At 34.5% G+C, this 15843-nt stretch overlaps 1 protein-coding gene and 1 long non-coding RNA gene across 2 annotated transcripts in view; one reads left to right on the top strand and one right to left on the bottom strand.

Moving 5' to 3' along the window:
• LOC136806164 (sperm-associated antigen 8-like) overlaps positions 1–15843 on the top strand; it is a gene marked incomplete at its 5' end in the record, with an annotated part of 39675 nt that overhangs the window by 14200 nt on the left and 9632 nt on the right. The window contains 1 exon segment of the mRNA XM_067062729.1: positions 813–844. Coding sequence (XP_066918830.1) covers positions 813–844 — 32 coding nt within the window.
• LOC136805745 (uncharacterized) lies at positions 5849–7187 on the bottom strand. The gene is made up of 3 exons (XR_010846444.1): positions 7066–7187; positions 6718–6842; positions 5849–6004 (listed from the first exon to the last, which is right to left on the bottom strand). It is a non-coding gene; the product is annotated as an uncharacterized lncRNA (long non-coding RNA).

The raw sequence follows: 15843 nt of genomic DNA, 5'->3' as shown, positions 1-15843 counted from the left end.
TGCACACTTGCAAAATTTCAAGTCAATTGGATAAATATTTCAAAAGTTAACAAAAGAAATTCGTTTTTGCCCCCCTCCCCTCAAGATGCTCGAAGGGTTAAAAGAAGAGGGCGTTTATTCGAAGTAATACGGTATGTATTGACCAACCAAATTGTTTATTAAATGTCTTTAATTTTCCAAACAAATTTTTCTTTTTTTTCATTTCATGGAAATCACGTAGATGCATTTTTTTACTTATAATAAAATAAATTTTACCTTATCGGGGGAAAAAATGTCGAGGGAAAGTGACGAAATTTTGAGGGGGTGACGAAATTTTCCCCGGACGAATTTTTTCCCCGATATTTTATCACCTGACCAAAACTTTTACCCAGCAATTTTTTTATCCCCGACCAAAACTCTTACCCCGACCAAAATTAAAATCTAAATTTTTTACACCTTTATCAACCGAAATTATTGCTTTAACGGTCGAATTACAAGATCTTTTTTCAAGCTAGTGAAGGAAACCATTTCATTTGGACAATTTAGTTGGGTGAAAGTGACTCAATTGTAAATTTCGTCGGGGAAAAGTGACGAATTTGAAATTTTGGTCGGGGGAAAGTGACGAGAATGCCTCTAGGTGACGAAATTCTTCCCCGACGAAAAAAAACCCGACTAAATAAAACTCCGACATTTTTTTCCCCCGATGAGGTATTAAACAAGTTGAGAATCGCTTCTCCGGCTTATGTTATATGCCATCATCATTCAAAAGATGTTTTGATGTTCCCGCGCCAGCTGGGTACGATTACGCACATTCTATTTTTATTTTTTTTTAGAATTTGAATGTCATGCTCCAAAAGCAACCATGGTAAGCAATTACCAGCTGGCACACAACGTTTTTTTCAACATTCTTCTAACGTTAAGTTGACGTTATGAACATTAGTTAAACGTTGAAAAACGTTGTCTGTCAGTTGGGAGCAGTAAGAGTTTTTCTCTATTCTCTAGATGACTCTACGCATTAGACTATCTTTCTATACTACACTAAAAGGTCATTTTAGGCTGTCATCCATGATGGTAGCAATGCTGTTATTTTTCCATACTTTTTTAGGGGGTCGGTTTTAAACCTGATTTATTTAAAGGATTTACTCCAGTTTATGAATTAGAGAAACTTAACTTTTCTTGAAAAATAGCGTCCATATCTGCATGTTTTTGATACGAAAACTCATTGGCCCGGTCGTGTAGCGAACTTGGGCCTTTCATCTCGGTTTCGTCTTTATTATTATGCAATAAGCATAATTCCTCATGCTGCAGGGAATAAACCTGTAATGTCTGTCTATTACACAGGCTTATAATCTAAAAAGATTTAATCTTTAGTCGCAATTAGAAAAAAACATTTGTTGTGGGAGGAGGGTTTACTGATTAGTGGCAATGTGATTTTCCAGAAATAGTCCGTGCCCCCTCCTGTTGAGGATATCGGATATCCAGGGGGTTAACGATTTTTGTTCAAAAGTTGATATACAAGGGGTTAAATATCGACAAGGGAGAGACTATCTAGGGGGTAAAGTGTCTTTTCAAGTAAAAAATACGATATCCAGGGGTAAGCATATTTATAAGAGGGGATATATCCAGGGGGTTGAGCATATTTTTAAGAGTGGATATCTTTAGTAATAAAGTAGGATATCCAGGGGGTTCGATACTTCGAAAAATCAATATCCTCAACAGTGGGGGTAAAATTTTTTTCTGAAAAGCCCGGTATAGAGAAAGAGGTGTCTTTTAAAAAGATAAAAACCAAAATGACGAGGATAGGTCAAATGGTTAATTTCTTAGCCTTATTTGAACAATTTTGAGCAAAGGTCCTAAGTCTTAAGGCTCATTTCAAAACTCTACATTCCAGAAGTAAATTAGAACGCTTAAAATCATTTGTGGTGTTTAACATTTCGCCTCTGTCTCAAATATTTTGTCCGAGACTGTATTTCTCCTCGTATCCTTCATGTTTGTTGTTACCTATCCCTTATCAATTTTCATTCTTTCTTTAAATCTTCATAGTTCCAGCTGCTGATGACACAAAAAAATAAAAAAAATACATCTTACATCCTATACGTGATAAGTACTTGAAAATTTTACTGTAACTGAAGTCAAGCTTTGGGATCTTTCAAAAATTGTCCGTACATGGCCCCCCATGTACGGAGGATATAGTGTCCGGGGGGGGGGTAGTGAAAAATCTACAAAAATTTGCCTTGTCCGAGGGGTAGACTTGCTTTTTTTGGGGGTAATTTTTCTCTGTTTGAGGGTAATTTTGATAGTCCATGGGGTCAACTAATGCTTGTCCGGGGGTTAGACCTGCTGTCTGGGGGGTCAAAAGTCACAATGTCCGGGTGGTAAATTACCTGAAAATGTTATATCCTCCAACCACCCCCCCCATATTTAAAATATTTCTGGAAAAGCCCTTTACTAATGAACTTTATTAACTTAATCATGACCTGATAAAAACTGATGATTATAAGAAAGTCCTATATTCTAGTGGAAGAAACTCCGAGAGGTAAACTTGCCTTGTTTGGGGGTAATGCTGTCTGGGGGGGTCAAAAGTCACAATATCCGGGTGGTAAATTTCCTAAAAAATGTTATATCCTCCACCCACCTCCCCCCCATATTTAAAATATTTCTGGAAAAGCCCTTTACTAATGAACTTTATTAACTTAATCATGACCTGATAAAAACTGATGATTATAAGAAAGTCCTATATTCTAGTGGAAGAAACTTTTGCGAATTGCTGATTTTTTATAAAAATTGTCCAATACACTTTGAATTTTTGACTCGCATTTTTTTCACCCTTAAAATATTATTTTGAGTCATTTTGAAGAAATTTTCACAGTATATTAGATCACTGTATTTCTCAAGGAAAATGAGGTATGTTCACTGTATTTCTCAAGGAAAATGACGTATGTTCACTGTATTTCCCAAGGAAAATAAAGTACATAATTCACCACCGTTAGATTTTAAAAATAAATTTTGTTTTTGCAAGAATAAACTTTGTCTAAAATTGGCAAATATTAAGAAATCTTCGTCACTTGAAGTAGTTCAGAAAAAATTACAAAAAATAAGTCTATGCAAAAAAAGAAAGTAGAGCTATCCTGATATAAACTAGATATTTATTGGTCTATATTTTGGTCTGGTAATAACTAACCTGATATCTTACGGGCATGGTAAACCTCTGAAGGCCCTTGAAAATTAACCATCTGAAGAAAATAGTCCTCCCGGGAAAAATTCTACAACAAGAATTATGTTAAGTGCGCCGGAAGGTCAAAAACTAAATTTTCCTGATACGGCGCCCTATTCATAAGCACAATCACGCAACTTTTTTGTCATTCACAGTCCTTTTAGATGAGAGCGGTCCTTGCAATTCTTGAATAGCATATTCTTCAGATTGTTATGTTGTCACCCATCCCTTTAGAGCTTCAGCGTTGTGGGCAGAAAACAATCACAATCTGATCTCAGGTTAGTAATATCAGAAGTGCAAAAATTGATAAAAAAAAAAAAATTTACTCCATAATTCGTAATCATTATACAAAATATTATTGAAAATTAAGTCTACTGCATTACATTACTTTTACCATGGATTTAATTTGGGGGGGGGGTTGTAGGGACATTTTCCCGTCAATATTTTCGCTGAATCCCAGAATCCCGAAAATTAAAAAAAAATGATAACACCGTCACACCGGTTTGTAGAGGTTATACTGGCACAATGACAGAAAATAAGGCTAAATATCGTCACCGTCTGATTTTAAAATACCGTTTTATCGTCTGTTTTTTCATCAAATCCCGTAATACCGTACTTAAAAAAGAGCCAATCCCGTCACACCGTAAAAGTACAAATTATTACTTCGAGGCAAAAACATTGAATAAACATTTTATGTAAAGTAAAAAAAACTTTTGTTTTTAAACATCTAGAAAATTCTTTATGTCTTACGCATCATTCCATTTAGAATTAATCTCCAACAAATGGCTTTACTTTTCATGATAACTTTAATGTACGAGCTGACATATTTCAATTAGTTTACCCTTCCCCCCTCAAAAATCTTTCAAACCACGATCACGTTTTAACCTCTCATCACGCAATCACGAAGACAAAAATTCCAAATCACGCAATCACGCTGCAACAAAGTCCCTATCACGTCATCACGCAAACTGCTTGTGGGTTCTCTTGTACGGACTGTACATTTTTTTCTTCTTGCGACAAACTTTCATGTTGTTGAGCTGCACACGTAAGAAGCATTCGGCGAGCCATTTGTACGAAATGTCTGCTGTTCTTTGCCAGGTGAAGGGTTTTTCTTTGAAAGTGACCAGCACATCCCATTTTCTAGGATGGCTTGTTTTCTTCAAATTATCTGCTGTTCTTATTCAGGAGAAGATATCATTCATGAACAGCAGATAGTATTTTCTAGATGGGGACATCACCAAAGAACAGCAGATAATAATTTCTAGATGATGACGTAATACGTTGAACAGCAGATCGTATTTTCTAGGTCGTGCAAAACACACCAATGAACAGCAGATAATAATTTTTAGATGATGACGTAATCAGTGAACAGCAGATCGTATTTTCTAGGTCGGGCAAAACAGATAGATTTTCAACTAAGCGAGCCAGCAAGCGGTACAGCAGATTTAAGATTTTGTTTGTAATTTACTAGGCATACCCAATGTTGCCAGAGGACAGAAAAGCGAAAAATCACCTTAAATAATTGTCTAAAAGGACCAAAATCTTAACTTTGATTGAAAACCATTAGTTTTCGCGATGTTAGACTCCTATCGACACATATTACAACAGGGAGGGGGGGGTTCGGTACGAAAATCTTGGACATAATGAGTACTAGAAAGGTTTACGAGAATTTCTTGCATTTCTTACACCGCATTTAAGAGAAGTGGTATTTTAGTCTATAATTTATGGGGCCATTTAGACAGAGACCACCCAATTTTGGTCTTCTCAGGACCATTTTTTTCAATGGTTTTTTCGCAACCTATCATTAAGAGAAATGTGTATGTTTGATAAAATCATGGTAGGATTTAAGAATAGGTTTATTTCAGTCTTGTTTAATATTTCTTAAAATAAGTCATTGGTTTAATACAAAATAGATTACAAATTTCCTTAACTATAATTTGTAAGGTGAGGAAATTATATTAAATAACATTTAAGCATTCTAAACTTTTCAGAGTTTTCAGGAATTCATTACCTTAGGGAACTGTTTTCGCTATGTGAGGCTGTAAAATAAACGATTTTTGTCGATTGTATTTTCGCGGTTGACACCCAATTTTTGCCTAAATTTTCTTGTTTTCCTAGCAGTTCTGAAGATCTTTAGTGAAAATCGTATTTTGCGGAGCCATTATTGCGAAAATTAGCTCCCTTAAGGTACTATTATCGTAGAAATTTTAGCGAGACTAATTTTAGCGTATATTAGCGAGCCAGGAAAATCTTGATTTTTTTTGGATTTATTTTAGCGAATCACGATTTCAAAAAATTTTGCGTGGATAAATTTTAGTGAATACTCGTTTTTCATTATTGATCGAATTCATTTTCTAGCATTTCTTTGCACTAAAACCCTTCCTATTGTTAAAAATGTATCATGGCAATTTAACCAGAAATTTCGCGTGGATAAATCTCTAAAATTTCTACGATTAAAGTAGTCCTCGTTCAACCCACTGTCGATAAGGAGGACCTCCACTTAAGAAAAAATGAATTGGAATCTTCCCGAAAAACCTGTTCATGGGGGATGTAGGATATTTTATGCAAGTGCTTTCGATAACCCTGAAAGAATCTTGAAAAATGGCCATGTCCAATGGCTAAATTTAATGAAATATGATAGAAATGATGAAATGATTGAAAAAATAAAATATTTGCTAATGATAAAATTCTCATGAAGACTTTTAAATGTTCCGACGAGTGCATCCGTAGACAGTTTGATAATAAAAAATCACAATCTTCACGATCCCAATAAAGAACTTCTCTTTTGACCAAAGACTGATCTTTCCAAACCTAAGAGGTAGAAAATGGAAAATCATAGCCATAAAATTAGGAGTATATACCTTAAAAAAAGACATTTTTGCAAAAATTTCATTTAGAGAAGGGAATTTCATTTTGCAAATGGCTTAAAAAATTAAATCTTCAAGAGTTTAATTTGGCAGATGAAGAATATTTTTTATCAAAAACCATATCAAATGAATACATAATACAATTCAAATTTGGCTGGCGACAGAAAAAATTAAATTTGGGGGATTTTTTGCCAAATCCGCTGAATTAAGTGCCCCCAAGGCTCTAATAGGAAAACATTAAATTTAACATTTAAAAGTTCTATCTATTGGTCCAATATGTGTTATATGAAGCCATCATAGTTCGCCCCCCCCCCTTTCTTAAGGGAGGGATGACACCTTTCGAAAAATTGAAGAAGAGGGGGGTCAGAAATTTTCATGAAAAATATATTGTATATAGATTATTTTCAAGCACAGGTTATGAAGTTTGGTCTTTATGAAAGCAAGTTTTCTGTTAGAGTAGTCTGAGTCAAAAAGAAGAAAGTTAAGTTTATTATTCTGTTTCTTTCTCTCTAATATATTTATATTTCACCATTATATGTGTTAGCTATTTTGTCCAAAATCCTTGGGGATAGGCATTTTTAAAGGTTAGGGGATGCCAAGATGGGGGATCAGACCCCTTTCCGCACAATGGCCATAAGAAAAAAATCACTCCAGTACCTTTCAATGTGACTGAATCAAATTTTATGGTGGTGAATATTGCTTCATAAAATTGGTGAATAAGGATCTCGTAATTCCTTGTTTTACTTGGACGAGTTTTCCTCAAATTTTCTTGGCCAAAATACCTTAAAAATATAAAGGATGATTGTTTGAACGATAAAAGCACACATTGAAACACCTCTTCGATTTATTTGTGCTAAAGGCATGTCCTTCATCACAGAAAGTCCTTTTATAAGGATCCAACCAGAGATTCCACATTGTTCTAAATAAGTCTTTACGCATTACGGTGTTGCAGGAAATGGTACCCTGATGATAGGCCAATGGAAGTAATAAGAAAAAATGTCTTACCTGTGACATTTGTTTGGACAGGCATCCATATTGACAGGCATGATTTGACAGACTTTGATGTTTACTAAGCCAAATTTCTTCATCAGAGTGGTTCATTTTTAATCTGTTGTCAATTTTATAAAAGTTTTGATACATAGATTCTCAAAATAATTTTTCTAATCATAAAAAAATTTAAACATGACAAAGAACTGCAAAGAACTTGAACACACGTTTTTTTATAAGAACGTTTAATTTTTTGACGACTTTGAATGTTCTTTAATACATGTTCTTATTTTCACCATCTTTTGTGAGTAATTTTATCCATTTTCCTCAGAAACCAGGTGATTTCAAGTCTACAAAAGTTAGCAAAGCCTTAAAATGTTCTTAGCAAAATAATCAAACTAGTTTGAGGGTACAAAATATATGAAGCTTTAGCTCTAATCTGTAGGAATTATGATAAGAAGAAAGTTCAAACTCTTCAAAAATATGGCAATCCAGCATGGTAATTTGTGTAATATATTTCTGGAAAAAGAAAATCATCTGACGACTAGCTTCCAAAAAAAAATTGTAAAATTAAGTGCTTGAAGGAGCCCATCCTTTTTACTGACAGATTCAAATAGCAGATATTATTGAACCATGCCTATTCCTGGACTGTGGACCAGGCATCGCCCTAGACTTGATTCAGTTATACAGTGGTAGGGGAAGTTGATATTTGAAAATATTTTGTAAAACACTGGTTTTGTTACATATTTTAATGAAAAGACTTTGAATTAGAATACTTTTTCAAGTGCAGTGTTCTAGGGCGATGGCAAGTTACCTCCTTCAAACACTATACATAAAAAACACAACAATGGGGGTACGCAAAGGTAGTTCTGAGGAACCAGACCATTCTCTTTAGAAAGGCAGGGCGACATTTATTGGTGGCAAAAAAATGCACTTTTTCTAGTTTTTTTTCCAGTGAAAAGGCTGTAATAATTTCAGGAGGGGCAGCATTAGATAACCAGTTGCTAAAAGAGCATGAAAAATGGCCTGGGAACACCTGTTAAACTACACAATGCGTTTTGCAACAAACAAATCCAAGTCAAACCCAAGTCAAATCCAAAACAACCAATCCAAGCTAATGCAACCTTAATAGACACAAAATCAACTGAAATGAGTCAACAAATAAGATCAAGAAAATGTCGAAACAAACTCTCTATACAGACAAATAAAAAGACATTGAAATAACAACAATATTGACAAAAAAGCAATAGTGAGAAAAATGAAAACTGAAAACAAAATCCCATAGAAACATGCAGGACACATCCTTTCCCTTCTTGCATTCTTTTTAATTAAATAAATCTTTTTAATGTGGCATAAAACAGAACCTGCAAAAGTACTCTGACTCTGATGTTAGAGAATATTTCATTTTTTGTGAACAATCTTTCTGAAGCCAATGTTTTCATAAAACATAAAAAATAGATGCTGCAAACGTACTTAAACACTGCCTCGACAGAGACGATTTAATTTTTGTAAGCAGATCTTTTAGAAAACATTTTTGATAGAAAAATAGAAGCCGCAAACGTACTTAAACACTGCCTCCGATAACAGAGACGATTTAATTTTTGTAAGCAGATCTTTCCCAACCCCCTGTTTTAGGTACAATTATCAAGAAAGATTCTCAAAACAAACTCTACATCTGATGACAGAGTTGATTGAATTTTTGTAAACTTAGGGAAATCAACACACAAAATAAAGTTTTTAAACAAGAAGCTGGCTTCTACTTATAATAAGCCCTCGACGCATACAAAAAAGCAATAAAAAAGTACCATAATGTACCATCAAATTGATCGAAGACAAAATACTTTCCCAATAAATAAATATTTAAATTTTGAAGTGACCATCGACCAGATAGGAGCTCCCATCGACCATATTGATTCTTACTCCTCGTGGTTTTAGGCGCGCAAATATTTTCATCTTGTTTGTAGTGAATACAGGGGGTTTAGGATAAAACAAAAGCGGTCAAGAAATTTTTTAAAAAACAAATAATAGGCATCAAAAGGCTACCAACAACTAATATTGCTATCATTATCAACCAAAAATAAGTGATCGAAGGACAAAATAATGGTTATTTTCTACTAAAATCTTTCATGAAAGATTCAACTTTACCCCCGGAAATACTTTTTCATAGTGCGCGGGTCAAATAGCTTAGATGTATTCGTTCTATTCTTCTCGCTGGCTGGACGGTGGGCGGGACAGATATGGAGAAAAGTAGAAGGATATGGTAAAACAGCGGATGAGACGGGCGGGGATAAAGTGGAACAGCAGATAAGAAGGGCGGATAAAAGTGGAACAGCAGATGAGAAGGGCGGATAAAAGTGGAACAGCAGATGAGAAGGGCGGATAAAAATGTAGAACAGCAGATGAGAAGGGCGGATAAAAATGTGGAACAGCAGATGAGAAGCGCGGGGGAGAAGGGGGAACTGCAGATCGTAAACATTTTCTAGGAAGAGAGAAGAAGTAGATTTTAGCTGAACAACAGATCCAAATTTCTAGGAGAAGGGTTTCTAATGTTATCTTGACATTTTAAGAGAACAGCACATAGATATTTCTAGGAGTAGGGATTTCAAAAAATTTGAACAACAGATCCAAAAAACTAGGTTAACTATGGTCGAACAGCAGATATTCAAAAAAAGGTCGTCGCCGGATGCTTCTGACACGTCATGATTTATGTGCTCCCAGAGCTCCTCCATGGTTCCAAACGTTTTGATGCTTTCACTGCTGTAGCAATTCTTTTCATATCGTGTTTTGAACTCTTGGTAATGATAATTTTGGATTCGTAAAAGTGTTTTGTAGTCCTCACAAACCCACTCAGGCATCCAATCTATCACATTAATAAAAATCTCCCATTCGTTTTTCGTGTAGTTATAATTATTGTATAGAGGATGGTTTTTCCATCTGTGCACAAACTCCACATATTCACCACCTGCCTTGCCTTTCGAATCAATTATTCTTGCATAATAACCGTTGTAATTCCAGAAAATTATCCTCAAGGGTTTCAGTTTTTCCTGCTCTCGACGATCATTTTCTTTTCTTAACACTGCCAATGTCATGGGAAAGTAATATTCCCAAAAACTATATACCATAAAGTTTATTTTGTCGATCTTACCGAAACACGAAGAATTAAACAAGTCGTTTCTGGATGAAATCCACTGATATGCTGCGTCATACCTGTCATAATCAGGGTTTTTAATGACGTCAATTAAATTAATGAGATAAATATCACTAAACACGAGTGTCTGAATAAATCGATGAAGTGGAAGCCAGTCTAGCCATAAAATATATTTGTAATTCCATGACATAATGATAATATCCCATTTCCTGTCATTCTGCATTTTTTTTAGACTTGAAGAAACTGATTTTATTCCGATATGAAAGTTTATGACGATAAATGATTGTTTTATACCATCAGCATCACCAAATATTTTCTCTTCGTATAAACGGTCTACCAGTTTCACCAGCCTACCATCTTCGAAATAATGCTTATTTCTTTCAATGATGTACAACAGATCGTTACTATTCCGTACGCGAACCACGCGATCCTCACTGTTGAGGTACATGTTAACGTAAAAACAATACTCGTTCGTTATCAAATCGTTAAAATATCGGTAAAACTTATAATCTTCATACATTCCCATCACGAGTGTGATATTTCTTATCTCCGTGCAGCTGAGCATTGAGAAATCAGTCTGCCTGTGAGGCATGGTAATATCATTACTGCAAATACAAAACCACTGTAAAACAACTGTAAAAAGTAAAATCAGGATGAGCAGATTTTTGATCGCCATTTTTTTGTCAATCAAGTACTTTCTTTTCTCCGTTGATAACTTTGCTCAAGTGATGATGAATCTGACGCTCTCATTTAATTAAATCACTTTCTTTTCTCCGTTGATAACTTTGCTCAAGTGATGATGAATCTGACGCTCTCATTTAATTAAATCACTTTCTTTTCTCCGTTGATAACTTTGCTCAAGTGATGATGAATCTGATGCTCTCATTTAATTAAATCACTTTCTTTTCTCCGTTGATAACTTCGCTCAAGTGATAATGAATCTCACGCTCTCATTAATTAAATCACTTTCTTTTGTCCGTTGATAACTTCGCTCAAGTGATAATGAATCCGATGCTCTTATTTATTAAATCACTTCATTTCCAATACACGCTTTCTATATAAGAATGATGTTTTTCCATTTCATCATGAATATTGTTAACATTTTTTGTGGAAACTCATCCTAAAATATTCTTTCAGCATTCTTAGGTTTTAATCCTAATTCAGACTAAATATAAAATTTAGTGCATACGTCTCAAGCATAAAATGCCTTTTTGTGAAAGGAATGAGCCTTACTTGGGGGTAATTGACAATTTCTAATTGAAAATGCTCTAAAAAATGGCATTCTTAGCTTGAGTAGCAAAATTCCATGATGGTGATATTTATAGCATTATTCTAATTTTTTTGGCCATTTTCATTATGGACATTCTTGTAAAGTGTATTCTTATAAAAAACGGTGTACACACTTTTTTTTATAAGAATGATATTTTTCCTTTTCATCATGGATATTTTTAACTTTTTGGGAAAAAGCATCCTAAACTATTCTTACGGTATTCTTTAGGCTAGGATCATAATTTCACCTAACTTTGACATGTAGTACATAGCTAAATCATAAAATAGCATTTTTGCGAAAACTTCGAACCTTAATGGGGGACGATTGCAACTTACAGTTAAAAAGGTTCTAAAATCAGCAATCTTAGGCTCTGCTGCCAAACTTCATGATGATGATGTTCTAAGCAAATTCTTAATTTCTTGGCCAATTTCATCATGATTATTCTTATAAAGTTTATTATTATAAAATTAAAGAAAATTTCTCTCCTCTCTAGTATTGTAAAATGTTGTGTTATAACTGACTTTGACGCGCACGCTCCACCAATGGAGCTTTTCTTTGTGTTTAACTTTATTCCTAAATGTCATGAGGAATTTTGTTTACGTTTATAATGAATAGATTATTTGATATACATTAAATCCCAAATGAGTTATAAGAATTTGTTTATAATCTAGTCATCAGGGATTTCTAGCATACCTAGAAATCCCTTTTCTTTCTTTTGCATGCATAATTATATTCCCTAATGACATTGTTGGATATTTTGACATGTTTGTAAGCTATAAAAGCTATGGAAATTTTCATTTGATTAGAGAAGGTTGTGAGGGTAGCTAACGCCACATTTTGAAATGGTTTTTTAACAGAAGAAACTTATATCAAATCATTGAACAACCTCACAACACTCATTCTCTACACATAATTCAATAAGATCAGCAAACAATGTTCAAATAAAACAGCTGCGCTGAAATGTCGCCCGAAATCCGAAGTCCGACATGCTAAAAAAGATTAGAAGATTAATTAGATGATATTAAATTCGCTAGATGGAGTGATACGTGTTTTCTCAAGATAAAGATAGTTTTGACTTTTCTCACATGTATCCAGGGAAACTCGAAAAGCTCACAAAGCAAAAATATTAGGAATTCAGTAAATTTTTTAGACGATTCTATCGTCCATAAAGCTTTTTAACATTTTTAATGTCACACCGGAAAATTATGGTACGGGACTTTGAAGTTTATGGCTTTTCTTTCAAAACAGTCTTTCGAAGCTTTTAGGTCAATAAGTATGAGCAGCCACTTCTGTGGGTGTAAGAGAGCTACACTAAACTAAATAAACAACATTTGAAACATTGAACTTTCTTTTAGTCCGGGAGCCAAACCTGAAAAATGGCATTTTGCTTAGCCCAAGATTCTATAGGATAAACTATTCATGAGATATAGCAAATTAAATTAAATCATACATGAAAAAATATTTTCCTTAACAAATCCTTAGAAAGGGTAAAAAATACCTCCTAAACTCGGGTGCAGTATGAAAAATTGACCAGGAGTTAGCTTTAGGGACTGATCATTTCTTAAACTAGGATAGTTGAGGATTTCAAAAATATATAATTTATCCTGTAGAATCATGGGTTAAGCAAAAGTGCTTATTTAAGGAGATATAGGATTTGGCTCCTGGACTATTTATAAGTCTCAAAATCCATAAAATATTCAAAATATTGACAAGATCTAAAACGTGAATTTCAGGCCATCTTGGATTTGGTTCGGAGCAAGAAAGCCACTGTCGCAGTAGAATCGATTTTTTTTTAGCCCATGCTTCCTAAGACTGTCCGAGCTAATCAATTTAATTTTATTCGAACTCCCGCGATTGAATCGTGAATCAGAGTTTCGGCCATCAAAGAAACTTGAGATACTTTGCAGGTCTTTTTGCGGAACCATTGGAATGCGTGGAGCACGAATAGCTGCTTGGAGGTTACATGATGCAGGGAATAAACCTGTAATGTCTGTCTATTACACAGGCTTGTAATCTAAAAAGATTTGATCTTTAGTCGCAATTAGAAAAAAACATTTTTTGTGGGAGGAGGGTCTACTGATTAGTGGCAATATATAAAAAGAGGTGATTTTTAAAAAGATGAAAATCAAAGTGATGGGGATAGGTGAAATAGTTAGTTTCTTAGTAGACTGGGAATCCAGTCGTTTACCGTATAACTTTTTTGTTTAAAATTTTTATGTCGGGATATGGTTAAAATAAATAAATATATTGATGCTCCTGTCAAGTTTTCTACTTCCTACATGCTAGACTAGTTTCTTAGCCGTTTAAGTTTTTGGTTTGGTCGCTGCCAGACAAAAGAAAAGGCTTGTAAATGATAAAAGATCGTGCGACCATTTTCGGACAAAAAAGCAGTCGGAGTAGACATACTTCCGGGTTAGTTCCATTTCCTCGGACTATTCGGACTATTTTGTTGTCGGCTAGAAAGTGTTGGACAACAACCATAATCGAAATATATTGAGAATTCTGTGTGTTTTAACTTTATTTCATTGAATATTTTGATCCCGTTGGGGTTCAGTGGCATCTTGGCTATATTCCCAGCCTTTTTTGAACAATTTTGAGCCAAGGTCCTAAGTCTTAAGGCTCATTTCAAAACTCTACATTCTAGAAGTAATTTAGAGCGCTTAAAATCATTTTGTCTCAAAATCCTTTGTCTCAAATATTTTGTCCGAGACTGTATTTCTCCTCGTGCCCTTCGTGTTTGTTGCTACCTAGCCCTTATCAATTTTGATTGTTTCTTTAAATCTTCATAGTTCGACCCATTATGAGCTAGCTCCATTAAAGTATCACTCATTGTTTTATATTGAAGAGCGGAAAACTTGACATCTAAAAAGATCTAAAAAGCGTTTTTGGAATCCAATCAAAATACACGTTTTTTTTTAAGAAACACATTTCGTAAGAAACACGAGGCTCAGAATAACTGAAAACTAGATCTGAACATGGAGGTATAAAGAAACAGGAGAAGTATGCTATTGTAACCATGCTCGCCCTACGATTAAAAAAATTACGAGGTATGCATGCTCATAATCTCATATATCGTGCATTTTTAATGAGCTCTTTTGTTGATAGGTGAAATCTTATTGGCTAACTTAAGTGTTGGAAATAAGATGAGACGAGATTCATTGTTTCTGACATTGGTGTAAGAAAATATTTGGATTAAAAAAAGGCCTGTAAACTTTGCAATCCTTCATCAAATGACAAGATTTTTCGATCAATGTTTTCTTTAAGGTGAACTCTATTGCTTGATACTTTCCTCCAAAATTCTCCAGCGACTTTTTGTCTACAAATCAGGGGGGGGTCAACATCCAGATACCAGACCCATAGCCGGATGGTGGTGTCTTTTTTTCCTTTAAAAGTTTGAAAAGTCAAGTTGGTATTGATGGGGGTGGGTCCCCCTTTTTTTAGAAAAAAAGAGTTATCCTCAGTTGGTATTGATACCAAAATAGGGGGTGGGTACCCCTTTTTTTAAATAATATGATTCAGAAAGTTGGTATCCATATCAAAATGACAGCAAAACTTTCCTAAATTCTGCCCTTATAGCTAAAAATACCCCGGGGTACATATCAGTCTAAACAGGTTTCAATTGGATTTGTTTTAGCTTATGAGTATAATGACTGTAAATGAGTAATAAGTATAAATGACTTTGAAGTTTGTTTATTTTGGACTTTTTCGATATTTTCAAGTTTTCTTTTTGATCAAGCCTGAAGAAAAAACATTTTTTCTGTGATAGCATTTGGTAATGAATGAGTGAATCTATTCTGTTCTAAAATTATGTACTAATAATAGCTTCTCCTAGTTTTTGCACATCAATTATTATATTCAGATAATATTGATTCAGATTGATTTTGCTAGCTTCATTCGGTTTGTTTTTTATTGTATTGTCAGTTTTCAGTCATTTTCTATTTTAGCATATGATATTTTTTGTGTTGTGTTGAAGAAAGAGTATTTCAAAAATGAGTTTTTTTTAAGTTTCTCTTAGTACCCTGTTTGTGTGGGAGGGGGTGGGTCCCCTTTAAACAGCTTTAAGCTCAAATTTGTCAGATTGGTATTGGTACTAAATTAGGGGGTGGGTCCCATGATATTTTGTCAAATTCAAAAAGTCATGTTGGTATCGATACCAAATTAATGGGGTGGGTCCCCCCTTTTGCTGAAAATTATGATTTTCAAGCTGGTATCGATACCAAAATAAGGGGGTGGGTCCCCCCTTTTTCTGAAAATTATGATTTTCAAGTTGGTATCGATACCAATTTTGGGGTGGTGGTGTTAACTTAGCTCAAAAGGTCAAAAGTCAGGTTTTTGGGCTATGGGTTGGTATTATAAATGTTGACCCCCCCCCTGTACA

This window comes from Clytia hemisphaerica, unplaced genomic scaffold (genome assembly GCF_902728285.1).
Source record: "Clytia hemisphaerica strain Z4C2 unplaced genomic scaffold, Clytia hemisphaerica genome assembly, whole genome shotgun sequence".
In the NCBI taxonomy this organism is placed as follows: Eukaryota; Metazoa; Cnidaria; class Hydrozoa; order Leptothecata; family Clytiidae; genus Clytia; species Clytia hemisphaerica.
The sequence above is the reverse complement of the archived record's forward strand: the minus strand, read 5'-3'. Positions and strand labels throughout refer to the sequence as shown.